At 40.4% G+C, this 24,525-nt stretch overlaps 2 protein-coding genes and 2 long non-coding RNA genes across 5 annotated transcripts; 3 read left to right on the forward strand and 1 right to left on the reverse strand.

The window, feature by feature from the left end:
- Positions 1 to 1,792: 1,792 nt before the first annotated feature.
- On the forward strand, positions 1,793 to 2,425 carry LOC119892049. The gene is made up of 4 exons (XR_005442503.1): positions 1,793 to 1,814; positions 1,974 to 2,021; positions 2,118 to 2,155; positions 2,358 to 2,425. It is a non-coding gene; the product is annotated as an uncharacterized LOC119892049 (long non-coding RNA).
- Positions 2,425 to 3,521, forward strand: LOC119892050. Its single transcript, XR_005442504.1, has 4 exons — positions 2,425 to 2,450; positions 2,649 to 2,862; positions 2,973 to 3,240; positions 3,401 to 3,521. It is a non-coding gene; the product is annotated as an uncharacterized LOC119892050 (long non-coding RNA).
- A 349-nt stretch (positions 3,522 to 3,870) lies between these two features.
- Positions 3,871 to 4,919, forward strand: LOC119892047 (G2/M phase-specific E3 ubiquitin-protein ligase-like). The gene is made up of 2 exons (XM_038704131.1): positions 3,871 to 4,237; positions 4,563 to 4,919. The coding sequence occupies exons 1-2, from the start codon at positions 3,910 to 3,912 to the stop codon at positions 4,811 to 4,813; spliced, it is 579 nt and encodes a 192-aa protein (XP_038560059.1). The 5' UTR covers positions 3,871 to 3,909; the 3' UTR covers positions 4,814 to 4,919.
- An 11,173-nt stretch (positions 4,920 to 16,092) lies between these two features.
- Positions 16,093 to 21,581, reverse strand: LOC119892044 (G2/M phase-specific E3 ubiquitin-protein ligase-like). Of its 2 annotated transcripts, none has more exons than XM_038704127.1 (12): positions 21,409 to 21,581; positions 20,539 to 20,664; positions 19,605 to 19,864; positions 19,132 to 19,511; positions 18,927 to 18,974; positions 18,793 to 18,830; positions 18,496 to 18,589; positions 18,082 to 18,296; positions 17,705 to 17,972; positions 17,389 to 17,543; positions 16,704 to 16,942; positions 16,093 to 16,372 (listed from the first exon to the last, which is right to left on the reverse strand). In XM_038704127.1, the coding sequence occupies exons 4-12, from the start codon at positions 19,246 to 19,248 to the stop codon at positions 16,122 to 16,124; spliced, it is 1,425 nt and encodes a 474-aa protein (XP_038560055.1). In that variant the 5' UTR covers positions 19,249 to 19,511; positions 19,605 to 19,864; positions 20,539 to 20,664; positions 21,409 to 21,581; the 3' UTR covers positions 16,093 to 16,121. The 2 variants fall into 2 exon arrangements, with proteins under 2 accessions (XP_038560055.1, XP_038560056.1); XM_038704128.1 differs by lacking the exon at positions 21,409 to 21,581 and adding an exon at positions 20,831 to 20,868.
- Positions 21,582 to 24,525: the final 2,944 nt, after the last annotated feature.

Raw genomic sequence — 24,525 nt, forward strand, 5'->3', positions numbered from 1 at the left:
AATTCCTGCGTGCCGAACCGGGTCAGTGGCTGCTGGTCAGAACAGGAGGACCCGGAGCTGAGAGTCCATAGGGAGAGAGTCTGACCTGAGAGCAGGTCCACAGCAGAATCCGGTTAGTTTAGGGAGGGAGAGCGACGGGACGAGGCTATTTCCTTAGAGGAATTTAAACAACATGTTATTATGCAAATTCACTTTTCACTTTTCACTTTGATTACAGTGACTACATGTTCTACCACAGTTGTATAACTAACGATAATGTGTAATACTTTCTGTTTTGTACAGAAGCACAAGCACCTGTAGGCCAAGTGGAGTTTGGAAAGTGAAGCTCTTCCTGCTGCCAAATGCTGACCAAATTGTCCTTCCGCCTCATGCAGAATGCAGAAAACTAACCAGTGGGCTTAGGTAATGTACAATGCATAGGTTCTGAATGCCAACATGCACTTGAATTGTATTTGTGTCTTTATTTACACGGAAAATGCAAACCTATTTACATTATTGTGGATTTGCAAGTGCTGGATGACATCATTGCTGCACTTTTGCAGCAAAACTAAAGATTTGTTTATTTTACACTTTCAGCAGACTTTTTCCATATTCAGCAGGACTTGCCCTGACTGATTTGGTGAGCAAACACCCTAAAAATCCAATGCTTATGAAGAGCTAGTCCTTTCGACCACTCAAAGCGCTTTTACACTACATCTGCATTCACCAATCACATACATTCATACACTGAGCCTAAGTGCTCAAACGGAAACTAACATTCACACTCACTCATACACTGGCGGAATCGGGGTTCAGTATCTTGCCCAAGGACACTTCCATGCACCAGGGGAGCCAGGGATTGAACCGCTGACCTTCTGATTAACGGCCAACCCGCTCTACCTCCTGGGCCACAGCCGCCCTTGTATATACATTATGTCACGCATATTGACATCATGTGCTCAAATCATAACAAATACAGCAATGTTTATCGTTCATGACCTTCAAGACACAATAACGCTTTGAATCGAGGTCATTAACTAGTGAAAAGAAGTAAATGATTGAGTCATTGTATTGATTTATTGACAATATTTTTTTTTTGAATTTGACAGGGATCCCGAGTCATGATTTGCCAGGGAAGGCTCACAAAGATGTTATGCACAACTTTCCTGGACTCTCCCAGAGTTTAATAATTACATTGCCAAAGCTTTCCCACAGTTAGCCTGAATGTAATTGGATTTCATCTCGCCAGAGCTGACAAGTCCAGGGTTCTGAGTAAAATTCAGGCAAATACACTGAGGAGGTGAGGACAGCAGTTGGCAGAAGCAGGGTATATTATTCCCCAGACCAATATTACACTGCCACAGGTGAGTTGTTGTTGTATTTTCTCGCCAGCACTCCTTTTAATGTTAGCACACTGATGATAGTTACTAAACAGGCTTTTTGTTTTGTCCGTCAAGATCCCAGGACCTGAAAGAACTCGTACCCTGCCAGAAACATCTCCACCTGATGGACCTGAGTCTCTACCTGCTTCTTCATCATCCACACCACCAATGGCCACACCCACTACTTCACCATCAGCCATCAGATCTGCAGTCTCACCTGCTGCCCCCCCAGCAATTCATGTAGGTCCAGCCCTGTTCCCCGCACCATCAGCCATCAGACCTCCGGCCTCACCCGCTGTCCCCCAGGTCACACCGCCTGCTCCTACAGCACCCATCGGCATGCCACCGGTCACATCTAGTGCAAGTTCCCAGTCCCCTCCCTTAGCGTCATGTCCCTGTCTTCGACGATGGACAGTGATGCGGGATCACCGAGGACAGACGAACCCATCACTCGTAAGTTATTGTAAAGCAATAATACATTTGTATGTACTTTGATAATTCACACCAAAGTAAAGAGTAATCTAAAATCCTAGTTAAAAAGTCATCCTTTTAGTTTAGTTTCAAAGCTAACCTCAGTGAAATATGTAAATGGTCATTCTTGTCAACCAACAGGAGGCAAGTTTGGATCCTGCACAGTGGGTGAACGCTGGCACCCCAGAGGTAAGTTTTAGTTCTGTGATAAGTCGCATTTAGGATGTTTAGCAAATATTGATATTTTGAGACATTTTCATTTCATGCACAATTTGTACCTTCTAGGTCTTTTACAGAAGGGCCCGTATGGAACCACTCAACAGGTCTGTCATAGGTTTACAAACAGGACCGTGTGTGACACTGCATTCACATAAACAGTCTCAATACTCATCTTTAAATTTGACAGAGAATATCAGAATACGCATGTAGATTACCAAGACCAGTAGTCTGCAAAGACATTTGGGTCCAAAAAAGGCCTGACTATGTAATACTGACGCTGACAAAAAAAAAAATCTGAGCTTTTAGGACTCCTGTCAATGACCTTGTTATTGCGGACCCTGAGGAAGCGGAGGAGGACGACATTATTGCAGTTCATTTGAAAGTGACAGTCCTCCGTCGGTAAGTTAAATTTTTTTACACTGCATTCAACTGGGAGAATAGTTTACGTTTATATGTAATTTTTAAGGACACAATACATTACACATACACTATAATAAAAATGAGATATTGCCACTATTTAAAAAGGAAATTCAAAGACCAGACCAACCTTTTTTGCCAGTCATTTCTGACGTACTTTTTACATTTGATGTATTTTAGGAAGATGTGGATCTTGCCATCATTTTGAGGACTTTTCAAGAGGATCACCTTTCTCACGGCCTGGTATCCACCATTTGTGTCAGGAGGAGAAAGCTTCTGGAGAGTGCCGTTAAAGCCATCTCCAGAAACGCTTTCTGTTGGACCCACTCACCACTTATTGAGTTTGTAGGAGAAGACGCAGATGATATGGGGGACCGCAGCGAGAGTTTTTCAGGTCAGAATACCTAAACTAAATTTCTTCAGTGTTTTAGAACAAATGTTTGCATGGGGAGCTGCACAGTAATACACATCGCTGTATTTCTCTTTTCTGTCCATTTACTCTAGACTCTTGATGATAGAGGTACAGACCTCCCTGGGCATTTTTGAGGGAAAGGCCGGCCAGCTCTTTCTTAGTTACGACCAAGCAGCACTAGACCAGCGTAAATATTTCAGAGGTGGCAACCTCATCGCTTGGTCGATTGCCCACGGAGGTCCGTGTATCAGAGCCCTGGACCCCAGCCTCTTCCAGCTGATGTGCGGACAGGAGCCTCCGCTGGAGCAGTTTGACTGGCGTGTGCTCCCTGACCCAGATGTGCAAAGCAAAGTCAACAGGGTACTTTGTAATTATCATGTGAATATTTATTTGGATTTTAAACAAACATTTCTTTACTTTGGGTCGCTGTTGACAAAAGAACATTTAATGTCTAGCAGGACAAACACTTGCTCAATCTGGGACTCCTGCTACATTATTGTCACTCAGATTTCTGTCCAAGATCCTACAGTGCAAGACTGCAGGGGACCTGACTCAGCTCCAGCAAGACCTGGGGGACTGGATTGCAGAGTGCGGCGTCCCAAGCGTATTTAGTGCCACAGTTGAAGACATACCAAAAGTCTACGCATGTAGTGAAGCACTACATCTTCTCAGGTAAACACATTTTACAGTTGTAACTACTACAAAACACTGTCAATATAAAAAAAATGTATGTTTCTGCACTTATTTTTTGGTTTGGGTCAGAGTTTGATACATTTATTCCCCAGTATAGCATCAAAGAAATCATAAAAATTATGTTGATGTTGCAAATTACCAGGACAGAAAGAGAAGCTGTGAGCTGAGGATCAGTTGGACATTTGCGTATTGTTTGTCAAACAGCAGACAGATGTACTGGACCTCTTGTGCAGGTGTGCTCCTGGGTTCTCTCTTCTCTTTCTGTCCTGGGTTGGCCACTGAAACTGGAGAGCCATTGTAAACATATAATTAAGAAACAGTGTCATTATCATTTTGATGCGGTTGATCAGTCTTTCCCACAATTTGTGGTGTGATTCCAAACTTGTGCACGGTGATGTACATGTTTTATCTCTGTCGCTTTACAGAACGGCCAAGATGATCCTCCAGTTCACAGACGGAATGAATGCATTCGGGAAGCTGTGGGACCTGGTGAGGAAGAACTGGATTGCCTTCCTGCCTTTGTTCACCAACATGCAGGAGCCCATGTCAAAGGCAGCCTTCAAGGCCCTCTTCAGTTACAACTACAGCAGGAGAGGCAGCAACCATCGCGAGGCAGAGGAGGACACCATCTACTGCTGGGAGATGGTGCTTAACATGATTGAAGGTACGTTATATTCCTTTATGAAAATGTTAGAGCACTAATTATGAAACCAAACATCCATGAATGTACTGTGACAGAAAGAAAATACAAAGTGTTTTACCAATTTAGGAAAATGATCTTACGCCAATGTACCAAAGCCATTACAACAAGGTACACATTTAGACGTGATCAAAAGTACCTTGTGTCTCAGTGACTGTACTCTGAAGCCAGTCAGGTTTATATTCTCTACATTTGTGATTAAAGGAAATACAGTTCTGATCTTGTAAAGTTTGACATTTGATTTTAAAAATGAAAATGTCACTTAGATGCTTACGTTTTCTTCTGATAGACAAAGTGACTGACCTCAAATTCGAAGACCTTCTGATTTTCACCACTGGAGCAGACGAGGTTCCTCCCCTGGGCTTTCCCAGGAAGCCCTCCGTCGACTTCTATGAACAGGAGGCAGGCCTGCGCCGTTTGCCCTACGCATCTACCTGCACGATGTGCCTGTACCTGCCGAGAGGCGTCAGTCAAGAGGAGGAACTGCACGAGATGCTTTTACTGGCCACAAGAGGCTCTTTGGGATTTGGAAAGGTGTAGAAGCTTTGATAAGCAGACGCTCCCAGGCAGTTAGCAGTAGTAATTAAAGTGTAAAGTAATGAAAGCGGATGTGTGTTTGTGTTAAAGAAAATATAAAACCTTTTAATTAAATAAATAAATAAAACAGTAAGCGTTTGTGTGTGTGTGTTTGTTAAAAAAAATATATTACAAATAAAATAAACCAAACAGCCTGTGTGTGTGTGTGTGTGTCTGTTAAAAAATAATATATATATATATATATAGATATATATATATTATATATAATTTAAATAAATAAATAAAACGGTAAGTGTGTGTGAGTTTAAAAAAAAATATATATATATATATCTATTAAAAATAAAATAATCTCTGAATCTCTATTTGAATGCGGGGTCAAAAACTGCTGCTCACAGAAAACCTTAGATAGTCTTTGGGTGAGCTTTGATAGGGACTGAATGATGCAATGAAACAGCATGTCTGGCTCTGTAAGAGAGAAACTCTGGGTCTGTTGAAGAAAACCTGTAAGTGAACAGGTTAGGGTCACAGAGAAACCCTGTTTGCAGATTGCAATTTGACACCATTCAATGTGTCAAATTCTGTCATAATTTTTGTTGCTCCATATTTAGGGGGGGGGGTATAATCTGTACAACTGGGTAAACACAAAATGAACATGATGATATGTTTTTAATGTCCTCTACACATTTTGTACCCATCGGTGTTCTTTGGGGTCAGATTGACCCCAGCCTGTTTTAGCAGTATTAAACATATATGTAAGCAGAAACATTTTACACACATTTGTTGTGGTTGTTTTGGATGCAACTGAGGTCACCATGACATGCAATGTTATAATATTCCTTCAGGACCTTATATTGGTAGAGCTAGTGTCTCATGGGTGTGTTAGTCATTCAGTAGACAGCTAGAGGAGTCTGGGTCAACATTATATGCTGTAAATCATAACGATGAGCCATTAAAAACAGATCCATACACATTACTTATGGTTATATAAACATCAACATGAAAGACTGTGCCAATGTTGCTATTTCATAATAAACTTTGATAAAAGTGAACCTGGTAGTTTATTTTTCTGCTGAAGGCCTGCTCATTGTTCAGCTGTATGTGAATGTAAATAAATAATTACATCTTTAAAAGGCATTTATTTTGAATCACAGAGTGGATACTTCCTCTCCCAGTATTTCTTTTGATAAAACATTGATGTAAATATGCATTTTCAGACTTTATTCTGCATATATATTAAGCAAAGAGCTGGCAGTTAACAACACTGAAAATTGATCAGGCTTTAAAGGGTTAAATTTTGGCGGCAGGAAATTCAAACTGGCCAGCCAATAGGAAGGTTCCATGATTTGCATTTAGTGCAACTAGTACTACTAGTAGACCATTTTAGCTCTTACTAGTACTACTAGTAGACACTTTAGCGCCTACTAGTAGTACTAGTAAGGTCAAAATGTGCTTACTAGTAGTACTAGTAGGCGCTAAAAAGTCTACTAGTACTACTAGTAAGCGCAAAAATGTCTACTAGTAGTACTAGTAAGGTCAAAATGTGTCTACTAGTACTACTAGTAGACATTTTATGTCTTACTAGTACTACTAGTAGACATTTTAGCACCTACTAGTAGTACTAGTAAGGCGAAAATGTGCTTACTAGTAGTACTAGTGACCATTTTTGCGCCTACTAGTAGTACTAGTAGACATTTTGGCGCTTACTAGTAGTACTAGTAAGGCAAAAATGTGCTTACTAGTAGTACTAGTGGCCATTTTTGCGCTTACTAGTAGTACTAGTGACCATTTTAGCGCTTACTAGTAGTACTAGTAGGCCATTTTGGCTTACTAGTAAGGCAAAATGGCTTACTAGTAAAGGCCAAAAACCGCGCACTAGTAGGATATCGAATAATGCTCAAACGGCTTTCCATACTTACTAGTAAGGCAAAATGGCTTACTAGTAAAGGCCAAAAACCGCGCACTAGTAGGATATCGAATAAATGCTCAAACGGCTTTCCATAAGCGCCAAAATGGCCACTAGTACTACTAGTAAGCACATTTTTGCCTTACTAGTAGTACTAGTAGGCGCCAAAATGGCTTTTACTAGTAAGCCATTTTGCCTTACTAGTAAGCCAAAATGGCGTACTAGTACTACTAGTAAGCGCTATGGCGCCTACTAGTAGTACTAGTATGGTCAAAAACACCTCTACTAGTAGTACTAGTACGCCATTTTGGCTTACTAGTAAGGCAAAATGGCTTACTAGTAAAAGCCATTTGGCGCCTACTAGTACTACTAGTAACGTCAAAATGTGTCTACTAGTACTACTAGTGGCCATTTTTGCGCTTACTAGTACTACTAGTAGACTTTTTAGCGCCTACTAGTACTACTAGTAAGGTCAAAATGTGTCTACTAGTAGTACTAGTAGACGTTTTGGCTCTTACTAGTACTACTAGTAGACATTTTTGCGCCTACTAGTAGTACTAGTAAGGTCAAAAAATGTCTACTAGTAGTACTAGTAAAGATTTTTACACTATATTAAAGGCAAAATGAATGAAAATGTGCTTACTAGTATTACTAGTAGACATTTTAGGTCTTACTAGTACTACTAGTAAGCGCCAAAATGTCTACTAGTACTACTAGTAAGGCAATATGGAAAGCCGTTTGAGCATTTATTCGATATCCTACTAGTGCGCGGTTTTTGGCTTTTACTAGTAAGCCATTTTGCCTTACTAGTAAGCCATTTTGCCTTACTAGTACTACTAGTAAGCGCTAAAATGGTCACTAGTACTACTAGTAAGCGCAAAAATGGCCACTAGTACTACTAGTAAGCACATTTTTGCCTTACTAGTACTACTAGTAAGCGCCAAAATGTCTACTAGTACTACTAGTAGGGGCAAAAATGGTCACTAGTACTACTAGTAAGCACATTTTTGCCTTACTAGTAGTACTAGTAGACATTTTGGCGCTTACTAGTAGTACTAGTAAGACCTAAAATGTCTACTAGTAATACTAGTAAGCACATTTTCATTCATTTTGCCTTTAAATATAGTGTAAAAATCTTTACTAGTACTACTAGTAGACGTTTTTTGACCTTACTAGTACTACTAGTAGGCGCAAAAATGTCTACTAGTAGTACTAGTAAGAGCCAAAACGTCTACTAGTACTACTAGTAGACACATTTTGACCTTACTAGTAGTACTAGTAGGCGCTAAAAAGTCTACTAGTAGTACTAGTAAGCGCAAAAATGGCCACTAGTAGTACTAGTAGACACATTTTGACGTTACTAGTAGTACTAGTAGGCGCCAAAATGGCTTTACTAGTAAGCCATTTTGCCTTACTAGTAAGCCAAATTGCGCACTAGTACTACTAGTAGAGGTGTTTTTGACCGTACTAGTACTACTAGTAGGCGCCATAGCGCTTACTAGTAGTACTAGTACGCCATTTTGGCTTACTAGTAAGGCAAAATGGCTTACTAGTAAAAGCCATTTTGGCGCCTACTAGTACTACTAGTAAGGCAAAATGTGCTTACTAGTAGTACTAGTGGCCTTTTTTGCGCTTACTAGTAGTACTAGTAGACATTTTAGCGCCTACTAGTACTACTAGTAAGGTCAAAATGTGCTTACTAGTAGTACTAGTGGCCTTTTTTGCGCTTACTAGTAGTACTAGTAGACTTTTAGCGCCTACTAGTAGTACTAGTAAGGTCAAAAACGTCTACTAGTACTACTAGTGGCCATTTTTGCGCTTACTAGTACTACTAGTAGGCGCCAAAATGTCTACTAGTACTACTAGTAAGCGCAAAAAACGTCTACTAGTAGTACTAGTAGAAATTTTTGCGCTTACTAGTAGTACTAGTAGACTTTTTAGCGCCTACTAGTAGTACTAGTACTACTAGTAGACTGCATGCAAATGAAGCAGGCGGGACAAGGACTTTGATTGGTCAATATTCAAACTGTGTGCTGCAGAGCCTTAAAGGACCAGCTCTGAATTGCAATGAGGAAAACTACTCTGCAGCATTCATTAACAGCTTCAGAGAGATATTTTAGCAGCTTGCAGTGATATAAACTTTATGTTTGATTAAACTGAATTAGATTTAAAGTTAAATTAGGCTACATTATTATTATTCAGGCCATTCAGAACTATTGTCTCGTAGTTACAAAACAAATCTGCAAACTCACAATAACCACAAATGAAATGTTGGTGCAAAAACTGCTGAATTAACGTTATATTGTCCCTGAGTGTACCATGTTAGGCAGTTACATTACTGTTAGGCATTGTGTTGGCTTCTTTGGCCTCTATCAGTTCACACATGAGTAATATCCTCTTGCAGTCAGAGATCCTGCAGTTTCAGTCTCCCCTCTCTCACGTGTTGACACACAGGCCCCATTCTGTGCAAAATGGTCGATGTGAATATACTGTGGTGTACAATATATGTGCATTTGACGCATAAAAGTTTAAAATAGCACTGTAGCAGGTGGAAAGAGGTTCAGTGAACCCTCCTATGGAATTTGACCTCTGACCCCTTGTTTTGTACTGTACCCTTCTATGGGTAGGAGCTCTATTTTGCGGACTCTGACCCTTCTATGGTGTCTAACAGATACCTAAACAGGTCCTATATAAGCTGTGTACAGAGTGGCCATCGGGCTGGTCACAGCTTGTAATTGATGCTGAACTCCTTGATGTAATAAACTTTTATGATCAACAGTGTCAAGGGGATTTCTTCTCAACACATCATCGCAGCATTATTGTTCAGACACCACAATACACACACATACATTTACTGTTTAATTGATTCATTTTAATTGTTAATATTTTTAGCACACAAACACTCACAGAGGTCTAATCTGATCTTTAAATCACCCTCTGGCCTGGGCAGTGCACATCCTAGGCCAGCTCCTTTCTTTTGTTGATTAGCAATTTCAATATTCCAAAAACTCTCCTCTGCTTAGGCCTCTTAGCCACCAATACCGTACCTGTAGTAGTGTGAGAACTGACTTCTCAATGTGCTGACTTCTGAGGGGAAAATAATAAAACATTTTGTGTTTTTAACATCATGTGTTTAGGTAAATTACATGTTTTAGCACTTAAAGCACCTAAATAACAATAAATAAAATCTGTCTCATGCTTCTGTCAGTCCTTTAGTCTCTGTAGACAGCTAGAGGAGTCTGGGACAACATTAGATGCTTCATATCATAATGAGGAGCCATTAAAAACAGGTTGGTTGAAGGAGTAGGCTGCTGGTTGAAACTTCAAGCATAAACATTTACACATCAGCATGAGAGACTTTGCCCATGTTGCTATTTCATAATAGGTGGAAGCTGAAAACCATGAGGACAACCCCTCTCATCCTGAGCTGAGGAGCTCCTGCAGCCACATGCAGCCACATGCAGCCCCAGGCCTCAAAGCGCTTTGGAGGCTCATTTGTGCTGTCAGCCATCAGGCTCCACACCACCAAACTGACAGATTAGTGCCTGTTTTTATCTGAGACATTTATCTGGTTTTAAATGGTTGTAAATAATTATTATTGATTTTATAGTGTAAATCGTGTGTTGATACTTGTATAAAAACTGCATCTCTTCTTTTATATTCCTTTGTGCTGCTATTTCAACCTAAATTTCCTCCACGGGGATTAATAAAGTCTTATCTGGTCTTATAAACTTTGATAAACGTGAATGTGGCAGTTTATTTTTCTGCTGAAGGCCTGCTCATTGTTCAGAATGCTGTTAAGTAAATTCATATTTAAAAGGCTTTTATTTTGAATCACAGAGTGGATATTCCCTCTCCCAGTATTTCTTTTGATAAAACATTGATGTAAATATGCATTTTCACACTTTATTCTGCATATATATTAAGCAAAGAGCTGGCAGTTAACAACACTGAAAGTTGATCAGGCTTTAAAGGGTTAAATTTTGGCGGCAGAAAATTCAAACTGGCCAGCCAATAGGAAGGTTCCATGATTTGCATTTAGTGCTTACTAGTACTACTAGTAGACCATTTTAGGTCTTACTAGTACTACTAGTAGACACTTTAGCGCCTACTAGTACTACTAGTAAGGTCAAAATGTGTCTACTAGTACTACTAGTAGACATTTTAGGTCTTACTAGTACTACTAGTAAGCGCAAAAATGTCTACTAGTACTACTAGTAAGGTCAAAATGTGTCTACTAGTACTACTAGTAGACATTTTATGTCTTACTAGTACTACTAGTAGACATTTTAGCACCTACTAGTAGTACTAGTAAGGCGAAAATGTGCTTACTAGTAGTACTAGTGACCATTTTTGCGCCTACTAGTAGTACTAGTAGACATTTTGGCGCTTACTAGTAGTACTAGTAAGGCAAAAATGTGCTTACTAGTAGTACTAGTGGCCATTTTTGCGCCTACTAGTAGTACTAGTGACCATTTTAGCGCTTACTAGTAGTACTAGTAGGCCATTTTGGCTTACTAGTAAGGCAAAATGGCTTACTAGTAAGAGCCAAAAACCGCGCACTAGTAGGATATCGAATAAATGCTCAAACGGCTTTCCATAAGGCAAAAATGTGCTTACTAGTAGTACTAGTGACCATTTTTGCCCCTACTAGTAGTACTAGTAGACATTTGGCGCTTACTAGTAGTACTAGTAAGGCAAAAATGTGCTTACTAGTAGTACTAGTGGCCATTTTTGCGCTTACTAGTAGTACTAGTGACCATTTTAGCGCTTACTAGTAGTACTAGTAGGCCATTTTGGCTTACTAGTAAGGCAAAATGGCTTACTAGTAAGAGCCAAAAACCGCGCACTAGTAGGATATCGAATAAATGCTCAAACGGCTTTCCATAAATGGCCACTAGTACTACTAGTAAGCACATTTTCGCCTTACTAGTACTACTAGTAAGCGCCAAAATGCTTACTAGTACTACTAGTAGGCGCAAAAATGGTCACTAGTACTACTAGTAAGCACATTTTCGCCTTACTAGTACTACTAGTAGGTGCTAAAATGTCTACTAGTAGTACTAGTAAGACATAAAATATCTACTAGTACTACTAGTAGACACATTTTCGCCTTACTAGTACTACTAGTAAGCGCCAAAATGTCTACTAGTACTACTAGTAAGCGCAAAAATGGTCACTAGTACTACTAGTAAGCACATTTTCGCCTTACTAGTACTACTAGTAGACATTTTTGCGCTTACTAGTAGTACTAGTAAGCCCTAAAATGTCTACTAGTACTACTAGTAGACACATTTTGACCTTACTAGTACTACTAGTAGGCGCTTAAGTGTCTACTAGTAGTACTAGTAAGAGCTAAAATGGTCTACTAGTAGTACTAGTTGCACTAAATGCAAATCATGGAACCTTCCTATTGGCTGGCCAGTTTGAATTTTCTGCCGCCAAAATTTAACCCTTTAAAGCCTGATCAACTTTCAGTGTTGTTAACTGCCAGCTCTTTGCTTAATATATATGCAGAATAAAGTCTGAAAATGCATATTTACATCAATGTTTTATCAAAAGAAATACTGGGAGAGGGAATATCCACCCTGTGATTCAAAATAAATGCCTTTTAAAGATGTAATTATTTATTTACATTCACATACAGCTGAACAATGAGCAGGCCTTCAGCAGAAAAATAAACTACCAGGTTCACTTTTATCAAAGTTTATTATGAAATAGCAACATTGGCACAGTCTTTCATGTTGATGTTTATATAACCATAAGTAATGTGTATGGATCTGTTTTTAATGGCTCATCGTTATGATTTACAGCATATAATGTTGACCCAGACTCCTCTAGCTGTCTACTGAATGACTAACACACCCATGAGACACTAGCTCTACCAATATAAGGTCCTGAAGGAATATTATAACATTGCATGTCATGGTGACCTCAGTTGCATCCAAAACAAGCACAACAAATGTGTGTAAAATGTTTCTGCTTACACATATATGTTTAATACTGCTAAAACAGGCTGGGGTCAATCTGACCCCAAAGAACACCGATGGGTGAAAAATGTGTAGAGGACATTAAAAACATATCATCATGTTCATTTTGTGTTTACCCAGTTGTACAGATTATACCCCCCCTTAAATATGAAGCAACAAAAATTATGACAGAATTTGACACATTGAATGGTGTCAAATTGCAATCTGCAAACAGGGTTTCTCTGTGACCCTAACCTGTTCACTTACAGGTTTTCTTCAACAGACCCTGAGTTTCTCTCTTACAGAGCCAGACATGCTGTTTCATTGCATTATTCAGTCCCTATCAAAGCTCACCCAAAGACTATCTAAAGTTTTTCTGTGAGCAGCAGTTTTTGACCCCGCATTCAAATAGAGATTCAGAGATTATTTTATTTTTAATATAATATATATATATATATATATATATATATATATATATATATTTTTTTTTTTAAACTCACACACACGCTTACCGTTTTATTTATTTATTTAAATTATATATATATATATATATATATATATATATATATATATTTATTTTTTAACAGACACACACACACACACACACACAGGCTGTTTTGTTTATTTATTTGTAATATATTTTTTTTAACAAACACACACACACACAACGCTTACTGTTTTATTTATTTATTTAATTAAAAGGTTTTATATTTTCTTTAACACAAACACACATCCGCTTTGATTACTTTACACTTTAATTACTTGTTTAATGAAATGTATGGGGTTGATTGCTCTTATGTGGTATGTATGATGCTTTGGCAATATTGATGTTACACATTCATGCCAATAAAGCTAATTTGAATTGATTAAATTGATTCACAATAAACCTCTGCCTGTCCTTTTCACAATACTGTGACTGTAACTTTGTTAGAGCAGCTCTTGCACTGACGTGGTCATCACGTAATGTGTAACCTCAGTTTAAATGAGCACATCGGTATGAAGCATTAGGCATGTAGGATCAATGACTTATCTGTATCTCTCTACACCTTTCCAAGTTCAAAGGAGTGTTCCTCATCTCACTTTTCACTAAACCTGCTTTCTGGAATACAGCCCTGACCCTGCTGGTGCTGCAGACAATATTAGTCTTCTGAATATTTATTTGTTTACTTTGCGCTAGTGGACAACACAAAGTTAACTACTTAATTAGTTGCACGACATGTTAATTAAGAGGCGGGAATAGGGGAGGAAAAGGAAGCTGGTCATTTTAAAGTAATTGGTTGAGGAATTGCACACGGTAAAGGAAATATTTCCAACGCAAACATGGCGGGGGATGTCCTGAGACGCATTAGGAGACGATGTACTGCAATTGAACGAGCATTTCATCAAGGATCTGCAGGTCAAAGAGAGGTGAACGCTATCGACATCTATATTGCTAACATGAGAAGAGTTGAAGACGTTATTAGCGCCGAGGCCGTGCGGGATATAATCCAGAGTCTGACAGATCTCAGGTCTGTCATCACCGCGCCCGCAGCTTCAAACGCATTACGCGGTGGTTTCCATGCAGCACATCGTTTGCATTCAGGTGAGTTAAACTATAATATTATTTCACTAAATTCATGTAACTGCTCTGTACTGTAATCTGATTACTTGTGTTTGTGAAGTCAATCACAAACAAATGTGCAAGCATTAAAAATGCGTGGTAGAGGAAGGTGGTGCGGCAAAACATCAGTTTTCTTCTACTTCTAGATTTCATAACATAAAATTGTCGTTATTAATTCAGTGATGTGCCTGAATTATTTCATTTCCATATTTCAGGAAGGAGAGGAAGACCTGCTCTTGATATTACAAGGGAGCAAATTGAGCTGCTCCTCACTCAAGGCTTCACAGTGAGAGCTATGGCAAGGACGTTGGGCTGCTCCTCCTCATACCTGCATAAAAAAATGAAGTCTTTTCAGATTTCAGCAAGAAACAGATTCACTCCCATTAGTGATGCTAACCTGGAGGAACACGTCAGGAGACTCCACAACACTTCCCAAGATCAGGCTCAGAAGTAAGCTTACTACAGCGTATTCCCTACCTGGTTTTCCTTTTTATACCAAATGTACCTTAATTGCCCTCAATGATGAACTCCTTTCAGATGATACGGGCGTACCTGCATGCTGATGGGATTGTTGTACCAAGGACAAGAGTCCGAGAGACCCTTAACCGCATTGATCCAGCTGCTGCAGCCCAGAGATGGAGCCAGACTGTGGCCAGGAGAACATACTATGTGCCCTTTCCGAATAGTCTGTGGCACATCGATGGCCACATGCGTCTCATTCGGTAAGCAGGGTCCGCTGTTGTATTTCTGTGTACTGGTGGGAGTAGTGGGAAGCCATATTGGATGGGTTGTGCAGACTCAATTTCACTGTGCATGTGTTAAAACCAGTCAGTTGTAAATCTATTGGTAGACATGTAATAGAATAGTGTATATGGGGTTAAATGTAAAGAAGTAATCAATTATTCTGTATTATTTTGAATGTTTTCAGGTGGGGGTTTGTGACGCATGCTGGTATTGATGGGAACTCGAGACTAATAACTTACATCAACTGCAGCACAGACAACACCGCTTTGACAGTGTTGACTTCTTTTGTTCGAGCCACCTGTCTGTACGGGTTACCCTCCAGAGTCAGATCGGACCACGGAGGGGAGAACACTCTAGTTGCGCTCTTAATGAACCTTCTGCAGGGACAAGGACGCGCGAGGCACATTACAGGCCAGTCTGTACACAACCAACGAATCGAACGTCTTTGGAGAGATGTCTTCCAGCAGGTTGTGCACTACTTCTACACGCTGTTCTATTCCTTTGAAGATGAGCAAATCTTGAACCCTGAAAATAACGCTCAGAAAATGGCATTACAAATAGTTTATAAGACAGAACTCCAAAAACGACTCGATTTATTCAGACGTGCATGGAACAACCACAGAATCAGATCGGCTAACAACCGCACCCCGACACAATTTGGATGGAGGGCATGTTAGCCAACAGTGAGCAGGACTCAGCTGCTGTCAACAACGTCTTTGGAGATGACCCTTACAGCCAAGAAAATCTGGAAGCTGGCCTGGCACGACCACGGCATCCAGCTCACCCAGCTCCAAGCAAACAGTGAAGATCTTGAACGAGCGGTGATTGTATCACAACCACTCAACGACCTGAGCTCTGAACAACAGCAGCACCTTCAAAATGCACTGGATGGAACAACAGAGTTAAAGGACAGGTACCTTGTGTGTGTGAGGGAGATTCAGAACATTCTTCAGAGAACATGATACACTTTATGTGCAAACACCAGTGCATGATTTAAGTGTAAACAAACACACACAAACTTTCAGTCATGGGGAAAAGCCCATAAACTGGTTCAGGCGGTGCTAACTGCCTGGGAGCGTCTGCTTATCAAAGCTTCTACACCTTTCCAAATCCCAAAGAGCCTCTTGTGGCCAGTAAAATCATCTCGTGCAGTTCCTCCTCTTGACTGACGCCTCTCGGCAGGTACAGGCACATCGTGCAGGTAGATGCGTAGGGCAAACGGCGCAGGCCTGCCTCCTGTTCATAGAAGTCGATGGAGGGCTTCCTGGGAAAGCCCAGGGGAGGAACCTCGTCTGCTCCAGTGGTGAAAATCAGAAGGTCTTCGAATTTGAGGTCAGTCACTTTGTCTACCAGAAGAAAACGTAAGCATCTAAGTGACATTTTCATTTTTAAAATGTCAAACTTTACAAGATCAGAACTGTATTTCCTTTAATCACTAATGTAGAGAATATAAACCTGACTGGCTTCAGAGTACACTTCTGAGACACAAGGTACTTTTGATCACGTCTAAATGTGTACCTTGTTGTAATGGCTTTGGTACAGTGGCGTAAGATCATTTTCCTAAATTGGTAAAACACTTTGTATTTTCTTTCTGTCACAGTACATTCATGGATGTTTGTGTAGTGTCTAAGGTTTCATAATTAGTGCTCTAACATTTCATAAAGGAATAAAACGTACCTTCAATCATATTAAGCACCATCTCCCAGCTGTAGATGGTGTCCTCCTCTGCCTCGCGATGGTTGCTGCCTCTCCTGCTGTAGTTGTAACTGAAGAGGGCCTTGAAGGCTGCCTTTGACATGGGCTCCTGCATGTTGGTGAACAAAGGCAGGAAGGCAATCCAGTTCTTCCTCACCAGGTCCCACAGCTTCCCAAATGCATTCATTCCGTCTGTGAACTGGAGGATCATCTTGGCCGTTCTGTAAAGCAGCAGAGATAAAACATGTACATCACCGTGCACAAGTTTGGAATCACACCACAAATTGTGGGAAAGACTGATCAACCGCATCAAAATGATAATGACACTGTTTCTTAATTATATGTTTACAATGGCTCTCCAGTTTCAGCGGCCAACCCAGGACAGAAAGAGAAGAGAGAACCCAGGAGCACACCTGAGGTCCAGTACATCTGTCTGCTGTTTGACAAACAAGACGCAAATGTCCAACTGATCCTCAGCTCACAGCTTCTCTTTCTGTCCTGGTAATTTGCAACATCAACATCATTTTTTTGGATTTCTTTGATGCTATACTGGGGAATAAATGTATCAAACTCTGACCCAAAGCAAAAAGTAAGTGCAGAAACATACATTTTTTTATATTGACAGTGTTTTGTAGTAGTTACAACTGTAAAGCTTGTATGTGTTTACCTGAGAAAGATGTAGTGCTTCACCACATACGCGTAGACTTTTGGTATGTCTTCAACTGTGGCACTAAATACGCTTGGGACGCCGCACTCTGCAATCCAGTCCCCCAGGTCTTGCTGGAGCTGAGTCAGGTCCCCTGCAGTCTTGCACTGTAGGATCTTGGACAGAAATCTGAGTGACAATAATGTAGCAGGAGTCCCAGCTTGAGCAAGTGTTTGTCCTGCTAGACATTAAATGTTCTTTTGTCAACAGCGACCCAAAGTAAAACAAATGTTTGTTTAAAATCCAAATAAATATTCACATGATAATTACAAAGTACCCTGTTGACTTTGCTTTGCACATCTGGGTCAGGCAGCACACGCCAGTCAAACTGCTCCAGCGGAGGCTCCTGTCCGCACATCAGCTGGAAGAGGCTGGGGTCCAGGGCTCTGATACACGGACCTCCGTGGGCAATCGACCAAGCGATGAGGTTGCCACCTCTGAAATATTTACGCTGGTCTAGTGCTGCTTGGTCGTAACTAAGAAAGAGCTGGCCGGCCTTTCCCTCAAAAATGCCCAGGGAGGTCTGTACCTCTATCATCAAGAGTCTAGAGTAAATGGACAGAAAAGAGAAATACAGCGACGTGTATTACTGTGCAGCTCCCCATGCAAACGTTTGTTCTAAAACACTGAAGAAATTAGTTTAGGTATTCTGACCTGAAAAACTCTCGCTGCGGTCCCCCCATATCATCTGCGTCTTCTCCTACAAACTCAATAAGTGGTGAGTGGGTCCAACAGAAAGCGTTTCTGGAGATGGCTTTAACGGCACTCTCCAGAAGCTTTCTCCTCCTGACACAAATGGTGGATACCAGGCTGTGAGAAAGGTGATCCTCTTGAAAAGTCCTCAAAATGATGGCAAGATCCACATCTTCCTAAAATACATCAAACGTAAAAAGTACGTCAGAAATGACTGGCAAAAAAGGTTGGTCTGGTCTTTGAATTTCCTTTTTAAATAGTGGCAATATCTCATTCTTTTATTATAGTGTATGTGTAATGTATTGTGTCCTTAAAAATTACATATAAACGTAAACTATTCTCCCAGTTGAATGCAGTGTAAAAAATTTAACTTACCGACGGAGGACTGTCACTTTCAAATGGAACTGCAATAATGTCGTCCTCCTCCGCTTCCTCAGGGTCCGCAATAACAAGGTCATTGACAGGAGTCCTAAAAGCTCAGATTTTTTTATTTGTCAGCGTCAGTATTACATAGTCAGGCCTTTTTTGGACCCAAATGTCTTTGCAGACTACTGGTCTTGGTAATCTACATGCGTATTCTGATATTCTCTGTCAAATTTAAAGATGAGTATTGAGACTGTTTATGTGAATGCAGTGTCACACACGGTTGCTGTTTGTAAACCTATGACAGACCTGTTGAGTGGTTCCATACGGGCCCTTCTGTAAAAGACCTAGAAGGTACAAATTGTGCATGAAATGAAAATGTCTCAAAATATCAATATTTGCTAAACATCCTAAATGCGACTTATCACAGAACTAAAACTTACCTCTGGGGTGCCAGCGTTCACCCACTGTGCAGGATCCAAACTTGCCTCCTGTTGGTTGACAAGAATGACCATTTACATATTTCACTGAGGTTAGCTTTGAAAACTAAAAGGATGACTTTTTAACTAGGATTTTAAGATTACTCTTTACTTTGGTGTGAATTATCAAAAGTACATACAAATGTATTATTGCTTTACAATAACTTACGAGTGATGGGTTCGTGTCTGTCCTCGGTGATCCCGCATCACTGTCCATCGTCGAAGACAGGGACATGACGCTAAGGGGAGGGGACTGGGAACTTGCACTAGATGTGACCGGTGGCATGCCGATGGGTGCTGTAGGAGCAGGCGGTGTGACCTGGGGGACAGCGGTGAGGCCGGAGGTCTGATGGCTGATGGTGCGGGGGACAGGGCTGGACCTACATGAATTGCTGGGGGGGCAGCAGGTGAGACTGCAGGTCTGACGGCTGATGGTGAAGTAGTGGGTGTGGCCATTGGTGGTGTGGATGATGAAGAAGCAGGTAGAGACTCAGGTCCATCAGGTGGAGATGTTTCTGGCAGGGTACGAGTTCTTTCAGGTCCTGGGATCTTGACGGACAAAACAAAAAGCCTGTTTAGTAACTATCATCAGTGTGCTAACATTAAAAGGAGTGCTGGCGAGAAAATACAACAACAACTCACCTGTGGCAGTGTAATATTGGTCTGGGGAATAATATACACCCTGCTTCTGCCAACTGCTGTCCTCACCTCCTTCAGTGTATTTGCCTGAATTTTACTCAGAACCCTGGACTTGTCAGCTCTGGCGAGATGAAATCCAATTACATTCAGGCTAACTGTGGGAAAGCTTTGGCAAATGTAATTATTAAACTCTGGGAGAGTCCAGGAAAGTTGTGCATAACATCTTTGTGAGCCTTCCCCTGGCAAATCATGACTCGGGATCCCTGTCAAATTCAAAAAAAAAATAGTTGTCAATAAATCAATACAATGACTCAGTCATTACTTCTTTTCACTAGTTAATGACCTCGATTCAAAGCGTTATTGTGTCTTGAAGGTCATGAACGATAAACATTGCTGTATTGTTATGATTTGAGCACATGATGTCAATATGCGTGACATAATGTATATACAAGGGCGGCTGTGGCCCAGGAGGTAGAGCGGGTTGGCCGTTAATCAGAAGGTCAGCGGTTCAATCCCTGGCTCCCCCTGGTTGCGTGTCGAAGTGTCCTTGGGCAAGATACTGAACCCCGATTCCGCCAGTGTATGAGTGAGTGTGAATGTTAGTTTCCGTTTGAGCACTTAGGCTCAGTGTATGAATGTATGTGATTGGTGAATGCAGATGTAGTGTAAAAGCGCTTTGAGTGGTCGAAAGGACTAGCTCTTCATAAGCATTGGATTTTTAGGGTGTTTGCTTCACCAAATCAGTCAGGGCAAGTCCTGCTGAATATGGAAAAAGTCCTGCTGAAAGTGTAAAATAAACAAATCTTTAGTTTTGCTGCAAAAGTGCACTTGCAAATCCACAATAATGTAAATAGGTTTGCATTTTCCGTGTAAATAAAGACACAAATACAATTCAAGTGCATGTTGGCATTCAGAACCTATGCATATTGTACATTACCTAAGCCCACTCTGGTTAGTTTTCTGCATTCTGCATGAGGCGGAAGGACAATTTGGTCAGCATTTGGCAGCAGGAAGAGCTTCACTTTCCAAACTCCACTTGGCCTATTTACAGGTGCTTGTGCTTCTGTACAAAAACAGAAAGTATTACACATTATCGTTAGTTATACAACTGTGGTAGAACATGTAGTCACTGTAATCAAAGTGAAAAGTGAATTTTGCATAATAACATGTTTTTAAATTCCTCTAATGGAAATAGCCTCGTCCCGTCTGCTCTCCCTCCCTAAACTAACCCGGATTCTGCTGTGGACCTGCTCTCAGGTCAGACTCCTCCCTCTGGACTCTCAGCTCCGGGTCCTCCTGTTCTGACCAGCAGCCACTGACCCGGTTCGGCACGCAGGAATTATTTCACTCTGCCTCAATATCCGATCCCTCTCTTAGTCATGGGTCTGCTAACCTATTATTAGGTAATAATAACCTGCTGTTTTAATCTGCCTATGCTATGAGAAGAAAAGCAAAGGAGCTCTCTGGTTCTCTGTCTCTCACTCGCAGCCAGACTTTGTCAACGAAACGTCAACAATCCGCTGTTTATTCTAACTTAACGAAGCTCACGTTCTTACAGTCACTAGATCAATACACTTAACCTCTCACATTTTGTTGCTAACTTAACTTACTTTCTGTAACTGCCAGCCGCCGACCAGCTGATGGAACAGTAACGTTAGCTTATGCTTAATAAAATATAGCTACCGTTCCAACATTAAGTGGAAAATGTCACACATTAAGAATTTGGAAGCCACTTGCGAGTTAGCGGTGACAGTAAAAAGGACAATGCAGACATTGACTTTAAACTTGTAACGTTAATGCTAACTACCTGCCATCGGACCCGCTCTTCTTCGCCTCCTAAATGTGCTCCTTGTGGCTCTCGCCAGGTTGACGCCAGTTCCCGTCTGGCAACATCAAGCGCATTCCAAACGCGATGAACAACATTATTAAAACCGCTTTCTTGTGATGTCTCGCTCATGATCCCAGCGTCTCTGGACGTTACGCAGATGTCTGCTGCCACCTACTGGTTAGATTTGACCATGTGAAAAGCGCGCAGAAGCCTCTTCGGCTGCAGGATCAGAGACGATGTGCAAAAACAACATTTCTTGCAGCTTGATTGTGAAGAATGAAATTAAAGTTTGACTTTATTTAAGCTTTTGACAATGTGTCGTGCCATTTGATGATGTTGTCAACAGCAGACATACATAAATGTTTACATCAATGTGTCAAAGCATTTGCAATTTCTCCAAAATAACGGGAAATTGCTTTAATGATGTGCACAAATGACGAGATGATGATGGCGATGTGGAGGCTGAACAAGTTGTTTCGAGAATTTCAATTCAGATCTGAGAAATGTACAAAACCAACTGAGAAAATCTGTAAACTCGACTTGCAATTCAGAGCTGGTCCTTTAAGACTCTCCAGCACGCAGTTTGAATATTGGCCAATAAAAATCCTTCTTCCGCCTGCTTCATTTGCATGCGGTCTACTAGTAGTACTAGTAGGCGCAAAAACGTCTACTAGTACTACTAGTAGACACATTTTGACCTTACTAGTACTACTAGTAGGTGCTAAAATGTCTACTAGTAGTACTAGTAAGAGCTAAAATGTCTACTAGTAGTACTAGTAAGAGCTAAAACGTCTACTAGTAGTACTAGTAGACATTTTGGCGCTTACTAGTAGTACTAGTAAGACCTAAAATGTCTACTAGTACTACTAGTAAGCACATTTTCATTCATTTTGCCTTTAAATATAGTGTAAAAATCTTTACTAGTACTACTAGTAGACATTTTTGACCTTACTAGTACTACTAGTAAGCGCAAAAACGTCTACTAGTACTACTAGTAGGCGCTAAAGTGTCTACTAGTAGTACTAGTAAGAGCAAAAATGTCTACTAGTAGTACTAGTAGACACATTTTGACCTTACTAGTACTACTAGTAGGCGCTAAAGTGTCTACTAGTAGTACTAGTAAGAGCCAAAATGGTCTACTAGTAGTACTAGTTGCACTAAATGCAAATCATGGAACCTTCCTATTGGCTGGCCAGTTTGAATTTCCTGCCGCCAAAATTTAACCCTTTAAAGCCTGATCAACTTTCAGTGTTGTTAACTGCCAGCTCTTTGCTTAATATATATGCAGAATAAAGTGTGAAAATGCATATTTTCATCAATGTTTTATCAAAAGAAATACTGGGAGAGGAAGTATCCACTCTGTGATTCGAAATAAATGCCTTTTAAAGATGTAATTACTTAACAGCATTCTGAACAATGAGCAGGCCTTCAGCAGAAAAAGAAACTGTCACATTCACGTTTATCAAAGTTTATAAGACAACATAAGACTTTATTAATCCCCGTGGAGGAAATTTAGGTCGAAATAGCAGCACAAAGGAATAAAAGAAGAGATGCAGTATTTACACACTATTTACACCATAAAATCAATAATAATTATTTACAACCATTTAAAACCAGAAAAATGTCTCAGATAAAATCAGGCACATATCTGTCAGTTTGGTGCTGTGGAGCCTGATGGCTGACGGCAGAAACGAGCCTCCAAAGCGCTTTGAGGCCTGGGGCTGCATGTGGCTGCATGTGGCTGCAGGAGCTCCTCAGCTCAGCATAGAGAGCATGAGAGGGGTTGTCCCTCATGGTTTTCAGCTTCCCCCTGTTATGAAATAGCAACATGCTGATATGTATATGTTTATGCTTGAAGTTTCAACCAGCAGCCTACTCCTTCAACAAACCTGTTTTTAACGGCTCCTCATTGTGAGCATATAATGTTGTCCCAGACTCCTCTAGCTGTCTACAGAGACTAAAGGACTGACAGAAGCATGAGACAGATGTTATTTATTGTTATTTAAGTGCTTTAAGTGCTAAAACATGTAATTTACCTAAACACATGATGTTAAAAACACAAAAATTTATTATTTTCAGAAGTCAGTTCTCACACTACTACAGGTACGGTATTGGTGGCTGAGAGGCCTAAGTGGAGGAGAGTTTCTGGATTAATAAAATTGAAAATCAACAAAGAAAGGAGCTGGCCTGGGATGTGCACGGCCCAGGCCAGTGGGTGATTTAAAGATCATTGTTGTACTGTATATTGTCTGATCTGTAGCAAAAGGGAGTTGCAAACAGGATTTATGTTTACAGCAAGAAAAAAATGACTCACATTTAACTCACTGTAACTGCCCAAGATTAATTCAATTCAATCTAGTTTTACAAGGCATGAATGTAAAACAAAAATATTGCCAAAGCTACCAATAAATTCCCCCCAAAAAACTCACTTTATACAGTTCATTAATCACCATAGAAATATATAAATAAAATAAACAAAACTGTAAAAGTGTCTATGTGTTAAATATTAACAATAAAATGAATCAATTAAACAGTAAAGTATGTGTGTGTATATTCACATCGACCATTTTGCACAGAATGGGGCCTGTGTGTCAACACGTGAGAGAGGGGAGACTGAAACTGCAGGATCTCTGACTGCAAGAGGATATTATTCATGTGTGAACTGATAGAGGCCTAAGAAGCCAACACAATGCCTAACAGTAATGTAACTGCCTAACATGGTACACTCAGGGACAATATAACGTTAATTCAGCAGTTTTGCACCAACATTTCATTGTGGTTATTGTGAGTTTGCAGATTTGTTTTGTAATTACGAGACAATAGTTCTGAATGGCCTGAATAATAATAATGTAGCCTAATTTAACTTTAAATCTAATTCAGTTTAATCAAACATAAAGTTTATATCACTGCAAGCTGCTAAAATATCTCTGAAGCTGTTAATGAATGCTGCAGAGTAGTTTTCCTCATTGCAGTTCAGAGCTGGTCCTTTAAGGCTCTGCAGCACACAGTTTGAAAATTGACCAATCAAAGACCTTGTCCCGCCTGCTTCATTTGCATGCAGTCTACTAGTAGTACTAGTACTTCAATTCAATTCAA

This window comes from Micropterus salmoides, unplaced genomic scaffold (assembly GCF_014851395.1).
Source record: "Micropterus salmoides isolate LMB-PRFRI ecotype aquatic unplaced genomic scaffold, ASM1485139v1 Ms_hic_scaffold_7, whole genome shotgun sequence".
NCBI lineage: Eukaryota > Metazoa > Chordata > Actinopteri > Centrarchiformes > Centrarchidae > Micropterus > Micropterus salmoides.

What these genes read in the sequence shown, in the direction of transcription:
- LOC119892047 (XM_038704131.1), top strand. Translation starts at nt 3,910, where the DNA reads ATGCGGTTGATCAGTCTTTCCCACAATTTGTGGTGTGATTCCAAACTT. An exon ending in GGTGCTTAACATGATTGAAG is followed by an intron (nt 4,238 to 4,562) that starts GTACGTTATATT and finishes TTCTTCTGATAG; the next exon opens with ACAAAGTGACTGACCTCAAA.
- LOC119892044 (XM_038704127.1), bottom strand. Translation starts at nt 19,248, where the DNA reads ATGCCACCGGTCACATCTAGTGCAAGTTCCCAGTCCCCTCCCCTTAGC. An exon ending in TGAACGCTGGCACCCCAGAG is followed by an intron (nt 18,831 to 18,926) that starts GTAAGTTTTAGT and finishes TGTACCTTCTAG; the next exon opens with GTCTTTTACAGAAGGGCCCG. An exon ending in AAGCACTACATCTTTCTCAG is followed by an intron (nt 16,943 to 17,388) that starts GTAAACACATAC and finishes GCTGCTTTACAG; the next exon opens with AACGGCCAAGATGATCCTCC.